General features: G+C 60.6%; 1 protein-coding gene across 1 annotated transcript in view; it reads right to left on the bottom strand.

The window, feature by feature from the left end:
* The window catches only part of SLC35F3 (solute carrier family 35 member F3), a 35,849-nt gene extending 12,541 nt beyond the window's left edge, over positions 1 to 23,308 (bottom strand). The window contains 4 exon segments of the mRNA XM_084868737.1: positions 641 to 881; positions 884 to 964; positions 22,555 to 22,805; positions 23,156 to 23,308. Coding sequence (XP_084724863.1) covers positions 641 to 881; positions 884 to 964; positions 22,555 to 22,805; positions 23,156 to 23,208 — 626 coding nt within the window. The 5' untranslated portion in view covers positions 23,209 to 23,308.
* Positions 23,309 to 23,953: the final 645 nt, after the last annotated feature.

The raw sequence follows: 23,953 nt of genomic DNA, 5'->3' as shown, positions 1-23,953 counted from the left end.
GGAGAGCGAGGACGGATGCCCAGCTGCTCCCGAGGGTTAACACCGAGCACGGACAGCACCTGGCGCCTGCTCTGCTGAACGCGGGCGGCAGCCGAGGGGAGGAGGAGGAGAAGGCCGTGACCCTCATCCTCCTTCACAAAAGGCCCCGGATGACCCAGAATGGGTTCGCACAGACTGTCACCCAGTGAGCCTTCTTCTGGCCCATCTGACTTTTTTTAAAAAAATATACTTTATTGATTTTTTTTTTACCAGGACAAAGGGAGAGAAATAGAGGGCTAGAAACACGGATGAGAGAGAAACATCCACCCGCTGCCTCCTGCACACCGCCCCCACCTGGGGATGTGCCCGCCACCCAGGCACGGGCCCTTGACCGGAATCGAACCTGGGACCCTTCCGTCTGCAGGCCGCCCGCCGCTCTATCCACTGAGCCACCCCAGGTTTCGGCTGCTCTAGGCCGATTTAGAAAATGCCACCTGCCCCTCCAGGCCCGGGCGGGGAAGGGGCTGGAGGCGGAGGATCACCACGCAGAGGGGGGCTGAGGGGAGGGAGTTCGGTCCGGCCCACGAAGACACGGGGAACCCTGACGTGTGAGGGCCGTCCCAGCCCTGCCCCAGCCCCCGGGCCCCGGAGGGAGACCCACCTGTAGCGCTGCCGCAGGGCGGGCCGCTCGGGCGCCCGGCAGGCCAGGCCGGCGTAGTAGAGCGGGAAGAAGAGGCAGTTCCAGGAGGAGGCGAACCAGGCGAGCGTGAAGGGCGCGTCGAAGGTGCGGAAGGTGCACTTGGCCAGCTGCGTGGCGCCGGCCCAGGAGGCGCACACGCCCAGCGCCACCGCCAGCCCCCAGCCCAGCTTGCGCAGCCGCGGCCCCGAGCAGCGGCAGCAGGGCGGCCCCCGCGCCCCGCCTCCGGGCCCGCCGCCCCCGCCGGGGCCTCCGCGGGGGCCGGGCTGTCCCGGGGGCGCTCCTCCCCTGCGGAGAGAAGGCACGCGGGTTAGAGGGGCCTCACATCCTCCCCGGGCCCGGAGCGGGCACCCGGCCACGGCCACGGCCACGGCCACGGCCCCGGCCACGGCCACGGCCACGGCCACGGCCACGGCCACGGCCACGGCCGGACACCCTGGGCAGGGCTGGGGCAGGGTGTGCTGCGGCAGCTTTTTTGAAGCAAAACAGACCCAGGTCACGGCCAGCCACCCAGGAGGACAGGGGAGGAGCTTTGGCAGCATCCTGAACCGACACTTATTTTTTTAAAAATATATTTTATTGATTTTTTTTTTAACAGAGAGGAAGAGAGAGGGATAGAGAGCTAGAAACATCAATGAGAGAGAGATAGAGAGCTAGAAACAGCGATGAGAGAGAGACATCGATCAGCTGCCTCTTGCACGCCTCCCCACCCCTCCACTGGGGATGTACATGCCCTTGACCGGAATCGAACCCGGGACCTTTCAGTCCGCAGGCCAACGCTCTATCCACTGAGCCACACCGGTTTAGGCTGGACCAACACTTAATAGAAGATGCCATCACCCGGCCGACCCGTGAACGCGGCTCAGGGGTTGAGCATCGACCTAGGAACCAGGAGGTCAGGGTTCGATTCCCGGTCAGGGCACAGGCCCGGGTTGCAGGCTCGATCCCCAGTGTGGGGGCGTGCAGGAGGCAGCCGATCCGTGATTCTCTGCCATCATGGATGTTTCTCTCTCCCTCCCTCTCCCTTCCTCTCTGACATCAATAAAAATGTATTTCTTTTTTTTTTTTTTTTTTTTTTTTAAACAGAGATGTTTTCTTTGGGGTTCCTAATCTCCAGAACCTTGACACCCCCCCCCCCTTGACCGGAATCGAACCTGGGACCCTTCCGTCCCCCAAGCTGGTGCTCTATCCATTGAGCCACACCGGCCAGGGCCCTCTGATCTCTCTATGTGCTCTCGCTGGCCCTCTGCCGATGGCCGGCCTTCCCTCCCCTGGGGAGCGGTACTTAGAAACCTTGGCTGGCGCTGGGGACGGCCAGGGCCTCGAACCCGGGCACGTGTGACTCCTGGACGCCGGCCTGCAGCCCCAGGCAGGCTCCGGGCGCCCCCTTCCCACAGACCAGGCCCGGCGGATGGCTCCGCGTGCTTTTCCACTGTTTGCTTTTCATTCAGGCCCTGTGCGCCTCGGTCAGCCGGAAACTCAAACAGAGCTGAGCCTCCCGTTTGGGGGGGGACCACGGGCAGAGGGGGAGTCCCGGGAGCCAGCAGCTGGCCTTTCCCGGCGGCCCTGCACCAGGCCCACAGCCCCGGGGCCCACAGCACTAGGAGGCCATCCCCACTCGGGGTGCAGGCAGGGAGTACAGAATACACGGGGTCAAACTTTCTCTATTTTAAAAATATATATATTTTATTGATTTTGTACAGAGAGGAAGGGAGAGAGAGATAGAGAGCTAGAAACGTCGATGAGAGAAACATCGACCAGCTGCCTCTTGCACACCCCCTACCGGGGATGCGCCCGCAACCAAGGTCCATGCCCTTGACCGGAATCGAACCTGGGACCTTTCAGTCCGCAGACTGACGCTCTACCGCTGAGCCACACCGGTTTCGGCTCTCAATTTTTTTTAAACTTAGAAAAGCTTTAAGTAGCGTTTATCAGCCTCAAACCGAAGGCTGCAGATCATGCTTTCTGGACCGTGCTAACCCTACCTATGAGGCAAAACCTTGATTCAAGATCGTCGGTCTGCCAGACCGGCATAGCTCAGTGGTTGAGCGTTGACCTAGGAACCAGGAGGTCAGGGTTCGATTCCAGGTCAGGGCACAGGCAGGGGTTGGGGGCTTGATCCCCAGGGTAGGGGCGTGCCGGAGGCAGCTGATCGGTGATTCTCTCTCATCATGGATGTTTCTCTCTCTCTCTCTCTCTCTCTCTCTCTCTCTCTCTCTCTCCCTTCCTCCCTGAAGTCAATCAAACTATATTTTTAAAAACCTCCCTTGCTGGCAGAGTCGAGTTCACGGTTCTTAGTAAATTAGCAGAAGAGCGAAGCCAGCCTCCCTCCCGGCCGTCGAACATCCCTCACGGCGAGCCCCCTGCCCGGGTGCAGCCACGCCCCATGCCCGCCCCCGCCTCCCGCCACCACAGGCCTGGCCTCTGCCCCTGCGGGTCCGGCTGCTCTGCGTCCTCAGACCCCGCAGACCTTCGCACCTGCTTCTCCCACTTATCACAGTGGCTCTGGGCTTCACCCACGGTGTGGCCTGTGCCCACACACGCACCGGCACACGGACGCACACACACACACACAGGCACACACACAGGCACACACACAGGCACACACACACATACACACGCATCGGCACAGGCACAGGCACACACACAGGCACACACACAGGCACACACACAGGCACGCACACACACGCACTGGCACAGGCACACACACAGGCACACACAGGCACACACAGCCCCATTCCTCTGTGGTCCAGGCCTCGCCCTCGGGCTCTGCGGGAAGGTGACTTCCCAGCCGGGGCCCTGTCTCTGCTGAGAGCCAAGGCGAGGCCGGCCCCCTCCCCTTTCCTGAACGGGGAGAGGGACTGACATGCCAGTCCGACCGCTGGCCTCCCTCCCTCTCCCCCCCTCCCCCCTCTCCACACTCTCCCCCCCTCCCCCGTCTCCCCCCCTCCCCCCTCTCCCCCCCTCCCCCCTCTCCCCCCCTCCCCCCTCTCCCCCCCTCCCCCCTCCCCCCTCTTCCCCCCTCCCCCCTCTCCCCCCTCCCCCCCTCCCCCCTCTCCCCCCCTCCCCCCTCTCCCCCCCTCCCCCGTCTCCCCCCCTCCCCCCTCTTCCCCCCTCCCCCCTCTCCCCCCCTCCCCCCCTCCCCCCTCTCCCCCCCTCCCCCCTCTCCCCCCCTCCCCCGTCTCCACGCCTCCCCGTCTCCCCCAGCCACACGAGCTCTCCCGCCGAGAACACCCTCCTCACCAGAGAGGCTTCTCGGGGTGACACTCCTGCTCTCCCACGCCCGCCCCCGCGCAGGCGGCCGGCTGCCGTCCTTGGCTTCCCTCCCGCGTCCCCACACGTCCTGTGCCTCTGCCCGGGCCTCACTCCGCTTCCCAAGGCCGCCACCCCTCTCTCCCTCCCTCCTCCCTCCCTCCCCGGCCCCTCCTGCACCACCTCCTCTCCCGTGTCCGGGAGCGGCCCCGGCCTCCGTGGACGGAAACACCGGCTCCAAGAAGGCCCCGCCGGGCCCGGGGATCGAACCGGGACCTCCTGGTGCACAGGCTGCGGCTCCAACCACTGAGCCGCCGCTGCCGCCGGGCAGGGGCCTTCGGGGCCAGGGGCATAGCGGGCAAGGAGGTGGTGAGGGCAGGGTGAGTCTCCCGTGGCTGGCTCTCCCCTGCTCCAATGCCAAGCCCCACCTGTACATGTGTGCCTCTGCCTGTGCGCACACACTCACACACACACAGACACGTGCACACAAACACAGACACACACACACGCACACACACATACACAGGCTCGTAGAAATTCAAACATGCAGCCAAGGCCAGTTTGGCTCAGTGGCTGGAGCATCAGCCTGTGGACTGGGGGGGGTCCCAGGTTCGATTCCGGCCAAGGGCATGGACCTTGGTTGCAGGCACATCCCTGGTGGGGGGGTGTGCAGGAGGCAGCTGATCAATGATTCTTTCTCATCGATGTTTCTAACTCTCTATCCCTCTCCCTTCCTCTCTGTGAAAAATCAATAAAATACTTAAAAAAAAAAAAGAAATTCAAACATGCATTTTGTCAGGTGAGAGAGAGAGAGAGAGATGGTGGGAGGAGGGGGAGGGGGAGATGAATGGACAACATTAAATCCTGATGGCCACGTGCAGGGGGAGGGAGCGGGAGCAGGAGGCGGAGGAGAAGTCCGACCCTCGCAAGCAGCAGCCTCCGAGGCCAGACAAGATGAGTCAACAGGCACGAGAGAGGCAAACAGCTTCAACCGACACACCTGGAGCCGAACGGAGCCAAAACAACGAGAGGAGAGGAGAGAGAGAGAAAAAAAAAAAAAAAAAAAGCAACCCCCTAACCGTCGTCCTGAGGTCCTGCAAAACCATGCTCTGACCCGCCAGCCCCGGGCACCAATCCGGCTTCAAGGGCAGCCACGCCTCCCTCCTGGGCCTCGCCGTTCCCATCTGTAGAATGGGCGCACACAGGCCGATGCCACGGGCAGCCACGGCCCAGGGCCAGCCCCCGGCCAGCTCTCCCTGCCTCCAGCCTCCTGGCAACAGGTGAGCGCGCTCTCTCTCTCTCGCAGGAGAGCCGCGTGGGCAGGTGCTGAGGCCGGCGTGGGCCACTCTGCACACGGCTCCCACGCCCGGGGTGCTGGCTCAGGGTCCCAGGACCTTCACGGAGGGGTCTGCTTTCTTTCTTTCTTTCTTTGTTTTTTAAAGAAAAAATATTTTTATTGATTTCAAAGAGGGGGAGAGAAACATCCATCATGGACCAGCTGCCTCCCGCACGCCCGCCCCGCACTGGGGCTGGAGCCCGCCACCCCGGCCTGTGCCCTTGGCCGGGAATCGAACCGTGACCTCCTGGTTCCTCTGTCGACGCTCAACCAACCCCTGAGCCACACCGGCCGGGCCTGATGGGGTCTGTGCTCTGCTCTCCACTCAGAGACTGGCTTTTCCCAGCTCCCGCCAAGCCCGGCCAGCACTCTGATCCCACCTCTGCCTCCTGGGGGGTGGAGTGAGGGTTGAGAGGGGAGAGAGGGGGGTATCTCTGTGCTCCCTCCTCCCTCCACACCTGAGCTCCTCCCTGCACTCAGGCAGGTGGCTGCTGGCTCTGAGCTAGGCTCGCTCTCCTGGTCCCTGCTCCACCCCCCCCACCCCCCCACCCCCGCTTGTCCCCGGCCGCTGGGCCTGGGGGGTAGGGGGGTGTCACCGCACAGGTCACAGGTCACAGCTCAGGCTGAGCAGCCCCTGGCTCTGCAGGGGGGACGGGGGTAGCAGATGCTCCAAACGGGGACCAGGGACCCCAAGTGAGTGAGCGTGGGGGCCACGGGCCAGTGTCCAGGCCAGCCCCTCCTGCCCAGCGAGTGCCCAGGCCGGGCCGGGAGGAGCCCAGGCCCCCGCTGCTGCTGCGCCCCAGATGTGCCCGAGGCGGGGGGCCCTGCACCGCTGAGCCGCCTGTGGCCCGCGCTGCGGCTGGGGCGCCCGGAGCTGGCAGGTGCCGCCTCCGCCTCTGCAGGCGGCTGCACTGCGGGATGTCCCCCCCCCCCCGCCCCCGGGAGCTGGCAGCCCCCCAGGCCTGCGGCGGGGAGAGAAGAGGGGGGACCCCCTGGGGTGCAGACCCGCGCCCCCTCCCTGCGCCCCCCTACCTTCCACTTTGGTGAGCGTCAGCACCGGGCTGTTGCAGGCGCTGAGCGGGGCCACCCGGGCCGAGTGCTTCTTCATGGTGAGCCCTGCGCCTGCGGGAGCCGCGGCCGCCTACATCCCGGGGCCGGCCGAGCGCCCCCTCCGGGGCCCCCCACCCCGGCGGCCTCCACCCCGCAGGCCCCGCCGCCGGCCGGCTCCCGGCTCCCGGCTCCGGTGCCGCCTCCCGCCGCCCGCAGCCCGGCCGCCGAGAACTCCAACGTCACGGCCAAGGGCGCGCCCCCCACCCCCACCCCCTGCGCACCTGCCCCGCCCACCCCGCTGAGCTCGGCCGCCCGGGGGCCTGGCTGCAGCTTTGGGGTGGGAGGTGGGGGTGTCCGGGGAGGGGGGCCCAGCGCCGGCCACCAGCGCGCGGGAGGGGACTCCCGGTCTCCGTGAACTTGACCTCCGCGCTCCACAGGTTTGGGTGGAGAGGGCAGCATCTCTCTGCACCAAGTCCAGAGGGCCGGCTGGTTTAGGGGAAGAGCCGGCAAAAAGAAGGCTTTTCCTCCCCAGGACTCGCATTAACTTCTGCGGGGACCTTAGCTTTTCTTGTTTCCCTTTTTTCCACATATATTTTGATTTTTTTTTTTTTTTTTTTTTTTTTTTACAGAGAGGAAGGGAGAGGGACAGAGAGTTAGAAACATCGATGAGAGAGAATCATCGACCAGCTGCCTCCTGCACACCCCCCGCCGGGGACGTGCCCGCCACCAAGGCACATGCCCTTGGCCGGAATCGAACCCGGGACCTTTCAGTCAGTCTGTAGGCTGACGCTCTATCCGCTGAGCCACACGGGTTTCGGCGATGTTCCTCTCTCTTTATCCCTCTCCCTTCCTCTCTGACATCAATAAAGACATATTTAAATGTTACAAAAAGCAACGGCAGACCGATTGCGGCGTCACTGGCCGAGGAACCCTACAGTACGTCCTCAGAGGCGCCATCCACGGCGCCCGCCACGGTCCCTGCAGCTGGGGTGCACGGGGTCCCTGTGGCCCCCAAGCTCCGAGGGCCTGTGGGCGTCTCATTCGTGCCCGCCCAGCCACCTGCTCCGGCCCCGGGGCCCCACCGGGGATCGGGAGGTGCTGTGGAGGACAAAGGCGGGTTTTATTTTATTTTATTATTTTAAAAATATATTTTATTGATTTTTATACAGAGAGGAAGGGAGAGAGATAGAGAGTTAGAAACGTCGATGAGAGAGAAACATCGACCAGCTGCCTCTTGCACACCCCCTACCAGGGATGTGCCCGCAACCAAGATGCATGCCCTTGCCTGGAATCGAACCTGGGACCTTTCAGTCCGCAGACTGATGCTCTATCCACTGAGCCAAACCGGCTTCGGCTATTTTATTTTTTAAATATATATATATATATATATTTTATTGATTTATTACAGAGAGGAAGGGAGAGAGATTGAGAGCTAGAAACATCGATGAGAGAGAAACAACCCTCAGCTGCCTCCTGTACAGCCCCTCCTGGGGATGTGCCCACAACCAAGGCACATGCCCCTGACCGGAATCGAACCTGGGACCCTTCGGTCCGCAGGCCGGCGCTCTATCCACTGAGCCACACCGGCTTCGGCCGAAGGCGGGTTTTGCTGTGGGGGATGTCCCTCCCCGGACCCCGATTCCCTCCCACGCTGCCCGGCTCCCTGGGTCCACGTGGGCATGGACGGCATGACGTCATCCTCAGCACCCTAAGGGGACGCGGCGGAGGGTGGCCTCAGAGCCACGGGGTCTCCCCTGGCGTGGCACCTGCCGGCTGTTTCCGCCGGCACACCCCCAGGTCTCCGGCAGGAGTGGTTCTCAGAAGCGCCTCTGGTGGGGCTCCCGTGTCTACGTGCCCCCGAGAACAGCTGGGATGGACAGAATGGCCCCCCAGAAACCCGGGGCTGGGGTTGTCTCAGGCTAGAATATCCAAGGGAGGGTTTAAAGGGTCTCTGCACTGCCCTCTAGTGGTAGCTGCCATGTCCTACACCTCTCACCGGGAACTTGTCCCAAGATCCCCTAGTTCTTGCGCACCTGTCTGCCTGCTGGGGTGACCTGTACCCCCTCTGCCTGCCCTGGGTTATTTGTTTTTGGTTTTTATTTAAATATATATTTTATTGATTCTTTACAGAGAGGAAGAGAGAGGGAGAGAGAGCCAGAAACATCGATGAGACAGAAGCATTGACCAGCTGCCTCCTGCACCCCCCCTATTGGGGATGTGCCCGCCACTGAGGTCCATGCCCTTGACCGGAATCGAACCTGGGACCCTTCAGTCTGCAGGCTGACGCTCTATCCACTGAGCCACACCGGTTTTGGCATGTTTTTGGGTTTTTAAAAAATATATATATTTTATTGATTTTAGAGAGGAAGGGAGAGGGGGAGAGAGAAACATCAGGGATGAGAATCATGGATGGGCTGCCTCCTGCACGCACCCCCCGCCCCCTTCCTGGGGATGAAGCCCGCAACCCAGGCGTATGCCCTTGGCCGGAATCGAACCTGGGACCCTTCAGTCCGCAGGCTGACGCTCTATCCACTGAGCCACACCAGCTAGGGCTGCCCTGGGTTATTTGCACACACCTCCCCTCTGCCTGCCCTGGGGTGACCTGTACCCCCTCTGCCTGCCCTGGGCTGTTTGCACACCTGCTTCAGCTTCCTGCTAGGCTGAACATGCGGTGAGGCAGGGACCTTGCTCGGTAAGCACCGCTGCACAAACAAACGCATGAGTGAATGAATGAATGAATGAATGAGTGAAGGACTGAAGGCACCAGGGCAGGAAGAACTGGCCCCACAGACACCCAGTGACACCATTCCACCCCCCCCTCCCCGGGAGCTCTGCCTCCCTCCTCGCTCCGGCCTGAACCGGGCCCTCTCCGGTCGGCGCGGCCCCCCCGCCAGCCAGCCCACCTGCTGCGAAGCCACAGAAATGAGCCCGCCACGCAGGGCACACGCCGTCCACGGGAGACGGCCCACGCGGGGGCCAGGCCGTGGCCCAGCCTCGCACCGAGCCCGCGTTCCGGGAAACGCAGGGAGCTCATCGATCCGGCTTTGACCTTGACGCTCACTGCACCTGCCGGCATCGCCTGCGCAGCGGACAGAGGGGACTTCTAATTCGGGACGAGGAGCGACCTCAGCACAGGGGGGCAGGGAGGATGGCCCTGGAGGGGCTCCGTCCGCCTTCCCAGGACTGAACACAATTCCCAGGGCCCCACCCGGGGCTGCGTTCGGCTCCTAATGAGATGGGAGGGAGGAAATTCAAAGGGGTTTCCCTGGTCGGCAAACCGCGGCTCGAGAGCCACAGGCGAGCGGCTCTTCCACAAAAACACCACGGCCTGGGCGAGTCTGTTTGGAAGAAGTTTACGTTTAAAAAAAATGTGGCTCTCGCCGAAGCCGGTGTGGCCCAGTGGATAGAGTGTCGGCCTGCAGACGGAAGGGTCCGGGGTTCGATTCCGGTCAGGGGCATGTGCATTCGTTGCGGGCACATCCCCAGTGGGTGTGTGTGTGGGGGGGGGAGTCGGCTGGTGGATGTGTCTCTCTCATTGATGTTTCTGGCTCTCTATCCCTCTTCCTTTCTCTCTGTAAAAAAAATCAATTAAATATATTTAGAAAAAAAAATGTGTCTCTCCCAAGAAACGTCAATCGTTGTCCTGTTGATGTCTGGCTCTGTGGACCGACGAGTTCGCCGACCACCAGGTTAACTCAAATGTCCTTGGAGCCAATTAGATACCCAATGGAGCCCGGCCGGTGTGGCTCAGTGGTTAAGCATCCACCTAGAAACAGGAGGTCACGGTTCGATTCCCGGTCAAGGGCACAGGCCCGGGTGGCGGGCTCGATCCCCAGTCGGGGGCGTGCAGGGGGCAGCCGGTCCATGGTTCTCTCTCATCAGGGATGTTTCTCTCTCTTCCTTCCCCTCTGCAATCAATAAAAATATTTAAAAAGAAAAAGAAGATGACCGAGATACAAAAAGCCGATGGCTATTCCGGGACCGGTAAGTGGAAGCGCCTAAATATACCCTCAGGGTGGCGGGGCCCGGTGACGCCGCCTCGCAGCTGGGGCGGCAGGAAGCCAGGGCCTGCGAGCTGGCGGGCGGCCGCCCTCGGAGACGCAGGCGGCCGGTGGGACGGCCCCGAGGCCGCCCGCCCTCGGAGTTCTCGGCTCTGTGCTTGGACGAGGTTCAGGACAGGGCGCCTCTCCCGGGACTCCTGGTTTTCAGGAAGGGATGGCGGGCGTGCCTCTAGGAAAAGCACCTCCATCCCGAGCGAGCGATGAAAGACACGGCCTGCTGACGGAAGGGTCCCGGGTTCGATTCCGGCCAAGGGCATGGACCTTGGTGGCGGGCACATCCCCAGTGGGGGGCGTGCAAGAGGCAACTGATGGATGATTCTCTCTCATCGATGTTTCTAACGCTCTACCCCTCTCTCTTCCTCTCTGTGTAAAAAAAAATCAATAAAATATATTTAAAAAATAAATAAATAAGCAAATAAATAAATGATAAAACAGGGGCACGGCTCAGTGGATGTACATCGATCTATGAACAGTTCGATTCCCGGTCAGGGTATATAGATACCCGGGTTTCGGGCTCCGTCCCCAGCGTGGGGCGTGCAGGAGGCAGCCGATCCATGATCCTCTCTCACCACAGACCTTTTTCTTCCTCTCTCTCTCTCTCTCCCTCTCCCTTCCTCTCTGAAATCAATAAAAAAATATATATTTTTAAATGATCAATACATATACGTAGGGGACAAGGAATCCGTCCTAAGAGAAACCTTTATATGAGACAGTCTGTCCCCATGTCTTTTTCCTTCCTCCCTGAAATCATAAAAAAAAAAATGAGCAAAACACTGGCTTGGTCTGCCCCCTGGTGGATTTCTGTTGTCCTTACCGCAGGCAGGGCCCTCCCTCTAAATGCTTAAGAACCACTAGAAATACTAGTACTAAGCGAGACAGTGACCCAGGAGGCACCCCCTCCACAAGCATTGGGGGGAATGGGCTGATGTGAAAGTAAGTGTAAAAAAAAAAAAAACTGGCTGAAACCAGTGTGGCTCAATGGATAGAGCCTGCGGACTGAAGGACCCTTCCGGGTTCGATTCCTGGGTCAAGGGCATGTGCCTTGGTTGCGGGCACATCCCCAGTGGGGGCCGTGCAGGAGGCAGCTGATCGATATTTCTCTCTCATCGATGTTTCTAGCTCTCTATCCTTCTCCCTTCCTCTCTGTAAAAAAAACCGATAAAATATATTTTATTTTTTTGTTTGTTTGTTGTTTTTTTTAAAGAGAATTTTAAATATATTTTATTGATTTTGTACAGAGAGGAAGGGAGAGAGATAGAGAGTAAGAAACATCGATGAGAGAGTCATCGATCAGCTGCCTCTTGCACACCCCCTACTGGGGATGTGCCCGCAACCAAGGTACATGCCCTTGACCGGAATCGAACCCGGGTCCCTTCAGTCCCCAAGCCGACGCTCTATCCATTGAGCCAAACCGGTCCCGGCGATAAAATATATTTTAAAAAAATAAAATAAAATAAAGCCGTCAGCATAGTATTCAGACAGAGGGAGGTGGTGACCAAGCCACCTGGTTCCCTTCGGAATGGGAGCCTGAAGCGGGGGAGGGTGGAGAGGGGAGGGGAGCTCTGAGCAGCCCATTCCTTTGTGCCACCCAATGCCTCCCTCAGCTCGCCCACCACCACGCTTTCACAGCCACAGTCTCCGAAACACACAAGAAAGAAAAAAAAAAAACAACCCGTGAATTACGCCAAACACAGAGGCGAGAGGACACGCCGAGAGAACATGGAGTGACGCCCCAGCGACCGACGACCGTCGGGATAATGGATGCTCCGTGCGTTCCCGCGGGCCGGCCACGGCTGCTCCGCTCCGGCTGCCCCGCGTGGGTTATTTTTAACGTCAGCCACAGATCCAGAGAGACACGGCGTCTCTCCCTCTCCTCTCTCTCTCTCTCTCTCTCTCTCTCTCTCTCTCTCTCTCTCTCTCTCTGCTGGGGGAGAAGGTGATCTCGGCGGTCACTTAGATCCCTTTTCATCCTCTCCGTTCTTTTTCCTTTTTCATATATTTCATTGATTTTTTCACACAGAGAGGAAGGGAGAGGGACAGAGCCAGAAACGTCGACGGGAGAGAAACATCCATCAGCTGCCTCCTGTGCACACCCCCTACCGGGGATGTGCCCGCCGCCCAGGTCCGTGCCCTTGGCCGGAATCAAACCTGGGACCCTTGAGTCTGCAGGCCGACGCTCTACCCGCTGAGCCGCCCGGTGTCGGCGCTCCTCTGGGTTCCTGTTCCCCATCCGTCGCTGCCATCCCTCCTCCCTTCAAGCCGACGCACATGGAGTCCTTTCGGACCCGGAGGCAGTAGGAGGCTTATTGCAGAGGCCGTTCGCGTCACGAAATTGCACAAAATGGGTGCCGCGGCCCCCGGTCCATCTCCCGCCCGCCTCCTCCCCAGGGTTCCCCGACCAGCGCGCTCGATCGGATATCAATTCGGATAAAAAGGACACACGCCAAGGCCCAGGTGGACGGGGCTGTGTCTCCGGCTCCAGGTCTGGCGGAGGGGGCTTCACGGGGCGGCTGGCCTCCTCGGGCGGACACCCCCGGGCAGAGGGAGGCCCGGTGGTGAGGTCAGAGGGCACCGACCGTGCCCCCAGCCCCCTGACCCGGACCCCATCCATCCCCGGGTCAGCAGGAGCGCGGGGCGCGGGGAAGGATCTAGGGCGTCTCTGTTTTGCTTTGTCTTTTTAAAATTTATTTTTTTAAAATATTTTTCAAGAGAGGAAAGGAGAGGGAGAGACAGAAACATCCAGGAGGAGAGACATGCCCTAGCTGGTGTGGCTCAGTGGATAGAGCGTCGGCCTGCGGACTGAAGGGTCCCGGGTTCGATTCCGGCCAAGGGCATGGTCCTCGGTGGCGGGCACATCCCCAGTGTGGGGTGTGCAGGAGGCAGCTGGTCGGTGTTTCTCTCTCATCGATGTTTCTAGCTCTCTGTCCCTCTCCCTTCCTCTCTGTAAAAAAGCAATAAAAATATATATTTATATTTTTTAAAAAAGGAGGAAAGACAATCACGGATCGGCGGCCTCCTGCACGCCCCGCCCTGGGGACCGAGCCCGCAGCCCTGGGGCCACCAGCCCTGACCTCCTGGTTCACAGGTCGACGCTCAGCCCCTGAGCCACGCGGGCTGCGGGAGGGCCTCTGTCATTCTCCGAGCGGCCGCCGTCCCTTTAAAAAGCTCTCATACCCCGGCCCCGAGGGATTAGAGCTTTTTATTTTATCTTTTTTTTCTGCGATTAGGAGGATGGATGGATTTTGTGATGTTTCTAAACCAGAAGCTTTGTTAGCCACACGGCCCCGCGGAGAGCAAGCAAGGCGGAGGCATGATCCCCGCGATCAAAGGGTTCCGCTTTTAAGAGGAGGAATTGGCCCTGGCCAGGGTGGCTCAGTGGATAGAGCGTCGGCCTGCGGACTGGAGGGTCCCGGGTTCGATTCCGGCCAAGGGCACAGGCCCGGGTGGTGGGCTCTGTCTCCAGTGTGGGGGGGCGTGCAGGAGGCAGCCGGTCCATGATTCTCTCCCATCGTGGATGTTTCTATCTCTCTCTCTCCCTCTCCCTTCCTCTCTGACATCCATAAAGAAATGTATTTTTAAAAATAAAATAAAACAAAAAGGGGGAATCCTCTCCACATACTTCCATTCTCGGATTCCTTCATGGGAACGGGTCTCCCACGCCGGCCGTGTCTGAGCCCGGGGATGGAACGTGACCTCTGGTTCAGAGGTCGACGTTCAGCCACTGAGCCACACTGGCCGGGCACCCTCCATTTTCTAGGTAAAATGGGGGCGACAGGAGCGCCCCACTCTGATAACGTGCTGGTAAAGCAGCGGGGACCCTGCGCCCGGCACCCTGAATGGTCCACAGTTAGGGCTCAGAAATGGCATCTATCCTCCTCCTCCTCCTCCTCATCATCATCATCATCATCACTTTTTAAATATATATGTGTATGTGTATATATATATATATATATATATTAATGATTTTTACAGAGAGGAAGGGAGAGGGAGAGAGAGCTAAAAACATGGATGAGAGAGAAACATGGATCAGCTGCCTCTTGCACACCCCTTACTGGGGATGTGCCCGCAACCAAGGTCCATGCCCTTGGCCGGAATCGAACCTGGGACCTTTCAATCCACAGGCCGACGCTCTCTCCACTGAGCCAAACTAGTTTCAGCCATCATCACTTTAAAAATATATATATATTTTATTGATCTTTTACAGAGAGGAAGGGAGAGGGATAGAGAGTTAGAAACATCGATGAGAGAGAAACATCGACCAGCTGCCTTCTGCACACACCCCCACTGGGGATGTGCCTGCCACCAAGGTACATGCCCTTGACCGAAATCGAACCTGGGACCCTTCAGTCCGCAGGCCGACGCTCTATCTACTGAACCACACCGGTCAGGGCTCATCATCACTTTTAATCCTCCACCGAGAATTGTTTTTATTGATTTTGATTTTAGAGAGTGATAGGAAGGGGGAGAGAGGCAGAGAGAGGAACATGGATGTGAGAGAGGAACACGGGTCTGTTGCCACCTGTACCTGCCCTGACCGGGGGATCGAACCCACCACCTTGTGATGAACGGGTGACCTTCTAACCGCCATCTGTCCTTCCTCCCTGCTCCCGGGCCGCTGGCTGCATGGGGTTCGCCGGAGCCGACACCACGGTGAGACAATCTCCCGGCCCTCGTCTGCCCTGGAGAGGGCCTTGACCCCGCAGCTCAGCCTTGACCGTGACAATGAGGCAGCCTTGCCAGGCGCACACACAACACAAATCACTCTGTGTTTGTCGCGCCGGTAACCAGGCAACCGACAGCCGCCTCTCCCCGTGAGCCCGCTCTGCACAGCGCCCTCTGACTCACCGGAGGGCGGGCGGGGCCGTGAATCAGAGCTCTCCCGGAGGAGGCTCAGTGCCACCCGGGTTCCAGCAGAACCGCTAACCCTCCCGGGACCCATCCCCGGGGCACAGGGACCCGGCCCGCGTCCGCGCCGACGAGGCCGCGGGAGAGCAAACCGGACCAGACTCCGCGCCGGCCTGGGTCCCCGTGTCCACACCTGCAGCGCGGGGGCCTGAGGGTGGGAGAATTCTCCAGAACCACCCAGTCCTACAGCATCTCCTCGGCGAGGCAAGAAGGGCTATTGGCCCAGGGAAGCGTCCGGGATGCCGTCAGATTGAAAAAGGCTTTATTTCTCTTTCAGTTTTTAAAATATGTGTTTGTATTGATTTCAGAGAGGAAGGGAGAGGGAGAGAGAGAGAGAGAGAAGCATCGAGGAGGAGAGAGAATCATGGACCGGCTGCCTCTTGCACGCCGCCCACAGAGGACCGAGTTTGAAACCCGGGCCTGCGCCCTTGATCAGAATCAAGCCCGGGACCCCCTCCGTCTGCAGGCGGACGCTCTATCCACTGAGCAACACCGGCCGGGGCTGAATATCTCATCTTCCTTAACATCGTGTTCTGCAAAATAGTAGTCCTGTGCCCTGAAACGGTCCTGTGCCCTGACCAGGGAATCGAACCCGGGACCTTCTGGAATCGCAGGTCGATCGATGCTCTACCCCTGAGCCACTCTGATCGGGCCAAAGGAGTCTGATTGCCTAACAACGTCCAGGTCATGATGAGTGGCGAGCGGAACACCAGCCATTCTCCCGAAACCAAGGAGAATGGTTTCCGTTCTCCATGGTTTCCGTTCCTTTCGGAGGTACCTGATCGTTCGTTCCCGCAGCGCAAAGATAAGAAGGAAATTTATGCAGGGACAGCCGTCAGAAATGTGTTCCTGTTTCATACGGTGGAAAAAAAGGGCAAAGCTCGGGGTGGCTGCGTACGTTGGCTGAGCGGTCGGAGGTCAAGACCTTGGCTTGTATTCTTGTTCCTTTAGAAAGATTCTGCAAACTCGGAGCTAATTTTTAACTCTCTCCCCTCCAGACATTCTGGGGTTTCCGTCCTGTGGGTACAGCTACTGACAGCCTAGCAACATTTTTAAAAAAAAAACATATTTCTTTTTTCCCCTTTAATATATGTTTTGTTGACTTTTTACAGAGAGGAAGAGAGAGGGATAGAGAGTTAGAAACATCGACGAGAGAGAACCATCGATCAGCTGCCTCTTGCACTGGGGATGTGCCTGCAACCAAGGTCCATGCCCTTGACCGGAATCGAACCTGGGACCCTTCCGTCCGAAGGTCGATGTCCTATCCACTGAGCCACACCGGTTTCGGCTTGAACGTATTTCTTTATTGATGTCAGAGAGGAAGGGAGAAGGAGAGAGATAGATACATCAATGATGAGAGAGAATAATCGATCGGCTGCCTCCTGCACACCCCCCACTGGGGATCGAGCCTGCAACCCAGGCCTGTGCCTTTGGCCAGAATCGAACCTGGGACCCTTCAGTCTGCAGGCTGGCGCTCCATCCACTGAGCCAAGCCGGCTAGGGCAACATTTTGTTTTTCCATTCGGTAATTTTTAAAAATACTTCCGCGTGCATCTTCTCACGCAACCCCTCACTCGCTGTTCCCTGGACACCCTCCCTTCCTAGACCGAGATGCAGGAAGCCCTTGCGTGGAAAAGGACCTCATACGTCGCCGGGTTTACCTCACAGGAGCGTGTCCCACCGGAACCCTCGTGCTGGTCACACGGCCCTCACTGCACAGGCCTTCCAGATACGAATGGGCTCCTACATTCCTTCCTTCCTTCCTTCAATAAACTCACTGCATGCCTACTGCGTCTCTACCACTCCCTCTTGCAAGTGCGAAAGCAACGAAGAGTGAGGAACCGGCTGGTAGATGCTCCGTGGTGGAGCATCGACCTAGGAACCAGGAGGTCCCGGGTTCGATACCCGGTCAGGGCGCACGCCCGGGTCTCGGGCTTGATCCCTAGTGCGGGGCGTGCGGGAGGCAGCCGATCCATGATTCTCTCTCATCATGGACGTCTCTCTCTCCCTCTCCCTCCTCTCTGAAGTCAATACAAAAATATGTATTTTAAAAGAGGCTTAACCAAGGGGAGAGGCTTATGAACATGAGATCTGTCTGACTCTGGACCGCCGCCCCGGGAAGTGATGGATGAGCCAGGCCCGCCCCGGCGTCCGGCCAGGCGGCGTGCGGGAGGCCGGAGGCCGGATCCAGGGGGCCCGCGGGGTCTGACTGGCCGATGCCTGGCGGGGACGTCCATCAGAGGGCCCGCGGGTGGGTGGCACGGAGGGAGAGCCGCTCCCGGAAACGACAAAGGAAGTCTGTTCCTGGGTGGAAAGGAGTCCGTTCCGATCAATAGAGAGAGGCCCCGCGGGATACTGAATCCCAATCGCTCTTTCTGCAGCTCGGGATCGGAGAGCCGTCCCGGCTACCAACGGGCTCAGGTGCAAAGCACAGAGCGCCAGCGGTGCTGGCTGGAACCACACACATCTCCTGTGAGAGGGGGAGGGAAAGGGGAGAGAGGGGAGGGGGAGGGGGAGGAGAGGGGAGGGAGAGGGGGAGGGAGAGGGGGAGGGGAGGGGGCGGGAGAGGGGAGGGGGAGGGAGAGGGGGAGGGGGAGAGAGAGGGGGAGGAGAGGGAGAGGGGGAGGGGGGAGGGAGAGGGGGAGGGGGAGAGAGAGGGAGAGGGGGAGGGAGAGGGGGAGGGGGAGAGAGAGGGAGAGGGAGAGGGAGAGAGAGAGGGAGAGGGAGAGGGGGAGAGAGAGGGAGAGGGGGAGGTAAATGGGGGAGGGAGAGGGGGAAGGAGAGGGAGAGGGAGAGGGAATGCCCTTGACAGGAATGGAGCCTGGACCCTTCAGTCCGCAGGCTGACGCTCTGTCCACTGAGAGCGGCCAGCTGACCTCTGAAGGGGCGGGCATCGCTGACTGAGGGTCCCGGCCCCATCCCTTCCTGGCGACACCCGTGTGGTGATGGGAACCTCGACGGCTCTCCCGAAGGATGTCCTGGGCCGGAGCTGTGTGCCCACGGAGCCTCCCTGGGCACTGACGTGGTGGTGAACGCTCCGCAGGACGTACAGGTCACCGGCTGTCGAACCGGACACCTGGGAACCCATGTCCTGGTAGGAACCAACGTCTCCCCAATCAATTCAATCAAAAAGTTTTTTTTTAAGGGAAAGGCATAGATATGTTCCGTTTGGGTCCGCATTTCGGGCCCAGAGGCCCTCAAACCCTGGGCGCTTCCTGCCGAGAGCCACGGGGGGGCGGGGTGGGCTCCTGCCACGCACCTGAGTCTGTGCGAACAACCTGGCCTGCAGGGAGCCGGGAGGCGGGGGCTGGTCGCCATGGCAGCCTCCGTAAGGGGAGGTTGGAACTTTCCGTCCCACATCCCCCTCCAGGGAGCGGAGGGAGGCTGGGGACTGAGTCAGGCTCCCGTAACCCATGGTTTAAGCAATTGGGGGTTTTTGTTGATTTTTAAGAAAAAAAAAATTTATATATTTCAGAGAGGAAGGAGAGAGAGGGAAAGCGAGACGGAAACAACAATGATAAGAGAGAATCAGAATCATTAACCCTAGCCAGTGTGGCTCAGTGGATAGAGCATCCGCCTGTGGACTGAGGGGGTCCCGGGTTCGATTCTGACCAAGGGCACGTGCCCGGGTTGCAGGCTCGGCCCTCCCTCCTCCGTAAGGGGCGTGCAGGAGGCGGCCAATCCATGATTCTCTCGCCGTTGATGTTTCTCCCTCTCCCTCTCTCTCTCCCTTCCTCTCTGAAACCAATAAAAAAAATTTTTTTTTTAAATGTACAGAGAAGGGATCTAGGGTCCTTCCAAGGTGTCCCACGCCAGCACGATGCACCTTTCCGTGGAAAGTGTTTATTAAACCCCCCTGCGAGCGTGGCTCAGGGGTTTGAGCACCGACCCAGGAACCAGGAGGTCAGGGTTCGATTCCTGGTCAGGGCGCAGGCCCGGGCTGCGGGCTCCATCCTCAGTGGGGGGTGTGCAGGAGGCAGCCGATCCATGATTCTCTCTCACCCTGGATGTCTCTCTCTCTCCCTCTCCCTCCCTCTCTCTGAAATCAATAAAAATACTTTAAGAAAAAGAAGAACATCTTCACAGGCATTCGTTCGAAATGAGCAGACGAGACTCGTAAAGAGGAAAAACAAGGAAGCACACTAAGAAACATCTTCCTTCCGACCCCTCGGGAATCACCCGGGGGACAGAGCCAAGTGTTTAGAAACTCCGCATCGCGCGGAGCGGATGGCGGGGAAGATAAAAATAGTCTCCTGTGAGAATTCCACCCCGTCCAGCGCGCCGAGGACGAGACACGGCGGGCAGGAGGCACGCTGAATGTCACAGCGAATGTCCGTCCGGCCAGACACCGGCTCCGAGACGTCCCAGGGGCCCCAGCGCCCTCGAGCCTCCCGCAGGGCGATCCTTGCTCCCGTGCCATCTCGGACGAGGTCAAGATCAATGTCAAGGTCAAGGTCAAGGGTACTTCAAGCTGCACGAGGGCAGGCTGTGTGCCCACGTCCTTAAACAACTGAGCAGATGCCTCCCTGTCCAGGCCTCTCCAGCCGCTGCCATCAGGACAGGAAAAACACAATTTTCTCCTGACCCACGAGGTCAGGAAATGGACAGTTGCCCCGAGACCAGGAGAGTAAGTGACCTTGTGAGCCCGTCTCCCCGTCTGCTGAGCGTGGTGATGGTGATTAAGCATCAAGCACACGCATTCACTGATTTCAACGTATAAATAAGACGCCTTAGAATTTATGGTTCTCCCTCTTCAGCACAGCTCAGGCGCCGCTGCTCTCAAAGGTCTCTGGCTGTTCTCACAAAACACCCGCTCCTCTAAATTTACACGTTAAAAAGCCTATTAACTCGTCAAAACGTCAGCTGTCACCTAACGCATGTTGGTAAAGAAGGAAACAGCGTGGAGGGAAGCAAGATCTTTATGAGAGGGGAGAGCTGATTTTATTCACGGCCCTGTGTCTGCTCACATCGCTCCACATGGGTTTTCCCATCCTTTTGTTTTAAAAAAATAAAAAATCGATTTCAGAGAGGAAGGGAGAAGGAGAGAGAGATAGAAACATCCATGGTGAGAGAGAATCACTCATCGGCTGCCTCCTGCACCCCTCACCCCCCTCACTGCGGATCAAGCCCACAACCCGGGCCTGTGCCCTGACCGGGAATCGAACCGTGACCTCCTGGTTCCTAGGCCGATGCTCAACCACGGAGCCACGCCAACACTATGACAGAGCCTGCCTGTACCCAACACGGCCGGCAGCTCCCAAGCTCACCGACGCAATGACCGCGACCGACCTTAGAATGACCTTCGGGCTAACGGGACGGGTCCATGAAGGCTGCGGTGGACACCCCTGTGTCTGCTTACGGGGAAAGCAGAGACGAGGAATACGAGACAGAAAATTCTGATTGAAACGGAAGAGGCAGAAGCATCATCTGAGTCTCCCATGCTCCCCGTGGGTTTCTCTGCTCGTGGTCCTACGTGCCCAGGGCTTCCCACTCGAAAAACGGTCCTGGGTCCTCCTTCTGGAACCCACAGCCGGCTGCTCACCGGCTCCCGTTTCTCAGCGGCCGACGCGGGAGCTGGGACGAGACCCGGGGCAACCTTTACACAGAGTTCGGCGCAATCACTCGCCGTCCTTCAGGCACGGACAACAAGGACACGGAAAGAAAACACGAGAATCTTACACTGCTTCCTGCAGAGGACTAAAAACGGAGCCCGCTGACCGCTAGCACGCCACTTGACCTTTGACTTGGAACCAGGGGTTTTAGGAGAAAAACAACAAAACACACACACACACACACACACACACACACACACACACGCTAAGCGTGGATGTATTTTTAGCCCGGGCTGTGATTAATGTACGGAAGCCAGATTCTCCGCCCCCCCTCCCCCTCGAAGGACCAACAAACCATGTCCCAATGCCGAGCAGCCACGGGCAGAGCGTGTCCCGGGACCATGACGCGGCGGTCGGCATGGCACACGGGACAGAGTGCCACGCACGCACGCCCGGCACGGATGCCAGGGGTCACGGCCAGCCTCTGGGGGTCAGGAGACAGACCGTGGGGTCGTCACCGTCTCCCTCCCAAACCCAGCGACAGAAACGGGCCCCACAACGAGTCCCCACCACGCAGGTCCCGCCGGCACCACGGATCACCACGCCCTCAAAGCCACGGGCCAGGTATTGGCGGCTCCACCTGACACTAACCGGGTGTCCCTGCCACCAACCGGGTGTCCCTACCACCAGTGTTTCCCAAACTTCTGGCATATGTGTCCCCCTTCTATAGTTTTCGTAACGCCGAGTCCCCCTGGTCCTCATGAGAACGCAGAATGAGGCGCCGCTAAGCGAGGTGCAGTGCCTATCCCCACCAAACTCCGGTGCAACGCGTACCCCCACCAGACTCTTCCCGCGCCCCTGCGGGAGCGCGTGCCACACTTTGGGAAACACCGCGTATCCCTACCACCAACCGGGCATCTCTACCAGACCGAGCGAGGGTCTGAACCCAGGCGTCCAGGCCGGACGGACAGAAAGCTGAGGCAAACCCAGGCGTCCAGGCCGGACGGACAGAAAGCTGAGGCAAAGCCAGGCCTCCAGGCCGGACGGACAGAAAGCTGAGGCAAAGGGCGTGCGTGAGCTCCAAGGAAGGCCCGAGCACGGTCCTCCCTCCGGGCCTGGAAGAACGGTTCGAGCTCAAACCCAGGCCAGCGGCGGGTGCCGTCGGGCGCGGAGCCCCACTCTGGCCGGTAGCCCCTTCCGATCCACAGGGAAGCTCACCCCCCAATGTCTGCCACAGGGACCGACCCCTCACTGCGAGGGACAGGACAGGGAGGTGTGCGAGGAAGGAGGTGGGGGATGGGGGGAGAGATTGGGGAGGAGGAGGAGGGGGTCTGGAGCGTAAGAGACTGGATCATAAATTCCCAAAGGTCCCCGAGGACACCCACCTCCGGGCCTCTCCCTAAAGGGTGCCAACCTGGGTCCGAGCCCTCGGCCAGGGTTAGGGTTACAGGAGGGCGGCCAGGGCTTTGGGGTTGGGGGGTGGGGGTTTGGGGGGACCCAGGGGGGTTGGGGGTGCGGGCCTTAGGTCTGCAGCTGGCCGCCCGGGGCTTGGGGGGCGCTCCCGGGGCTTTGGGGTTAGGGGGTGGGGGTTTGGGGGGGACCCAGGCCCCGGGGTGCAGGCTTACGCTGGCCGCTGGCCGCCCAGGGCTGGGGGCGCTCCCAGGGCTTTGGGGTTGGCGGAGGGGGTTTGGGGGGACCCAGGCCCCCGGGTGTGGGCCTTACGTCTGCAGCTGGCCGCCCAGGGCTGGTAGCCGTAGTAGCCGGTGATGCGCAGGATGCGCTCCTCGATGGAGCTGAGCCCCGCGGGCGCCCCGCCGCCGCCGCCGCCGGAGAGGGTGAGGTCCTCCACGGAGCGCGACCCCCGCAGCTCCTCCTTGATGGCCTCGTCCACCGCCAGCAGCCGGAGCTGCCGCAGCTGCGGGCTGATGTCCGACAGCCGCCGCGGGCTCACGTCCGGGGAGCGCCGCATGCCCCTGGCCCGCGGGTGGGATGGGGATGGGGATGGGGATGGAGGGGGCCGGTGAGGCTGGATCGGAGGATCGGAGGCCTCGGGGGCGCGGACCGGCCTCCGGGGCAGGTGCTCCCCGTCCCCACTCGCCGCCCACCCCGCTCCCGGGTCCCGTCGCCGGTGCCCGGTGCCCGGTCCACAGCGGGCGGCGAGGGCGCAGGCCGGCGGGAGCTCCCCGGGCAGCGCCGTCCCCTCCCCTCAGACCCCCCCCCTCGGCCCCCTCCACCGCCCGCCCCCCCAGCGGACCGGGCCGCCCGCCCGTCCGCCCGCCCGCCCGTCCGTCCGCCCGCCCCGCGCGCTCCGGGCGCAACTCACGTGGCGCTGCCTTTGCCCCGGGGCGCGCCGCCCGGGAACTCCCGGATCCCCATCGGCGGCCGCGGGCGCCCAGGGTCCGGGCGGAGGGGCCGCGGGCGGAGCTGCCGGCAGCCGCGGGGCCGGGGGAGGAGGGCGCGCTGCCCGCGGGGGTCGCCCCCCGTGCGCGCCCCCGCCGCGCGCGCCTCTCCAGCGCCGCCCCGTTCCCTCCGGTTCCCTCCGGCCGCGGCTCCGCTCCGGCTCCCGCTGCAGCCCGGCTCCCGGGGCCCCGGCCGCACCTTCCCGCCGCCGGCGCCGCCCGCGGGCGCCCGGATCCCCGGGGAGGGCGCGGCGCGCGGGGTGCGCGCTCTCCGGGCACCTGAGCCGGGCGCGCGCGCAGCCGGCAGCGCCGGGCCAGGTGGGGGCGCTGTGCCCCGCCCCGTGGCCGTGGCCGTGGCCGTGGGGGCGTGCACGGGGCTCGGGAGCGGCGCCAGGCACAGCCTCCGCCTCCGCCTCCGCCTCCGCCTCCTGGCCACGCCTCCCTCCCCCTAGCCAGGCCCTGCTGCTGCCCCAGGGTCAGCAGTTCAGGATGTGTATTTTATTTTATTTTCTTCTTGAATATATTTTTTTAATTTATTCTTTAAATATATTTTATTGATTTTTTTTCACAGAGAGGAAGGGAGAGGGATAAAGAGTCAGAAACGTCGATGAGAGAGAAGCATCGACCAGCTGCCTCCTGCACACCCCCTCCTGGGGATGTGCCCCCCAAGGTCCATGCCCTTGACTGGAATCGAACCTGGGACCTTCCAGTCCGCAGGCTGA

Source organism: Pipistrellus hanaki, assembly GCF_964339955.1.
Source record: "Pipistrellus hanaki genome assembly, chromosome: 20".
NCBI lineage: Eukaryota > Metazoa > Chordata > Mammalia > Chiroptera > Vespertilionidae > Pipistrellus > Pipistrellus hanaki.
Note: the sequence above shows the minus strand (reverse complement) of the source record. Positions and strands in the feature narration are given on the sequence as shown.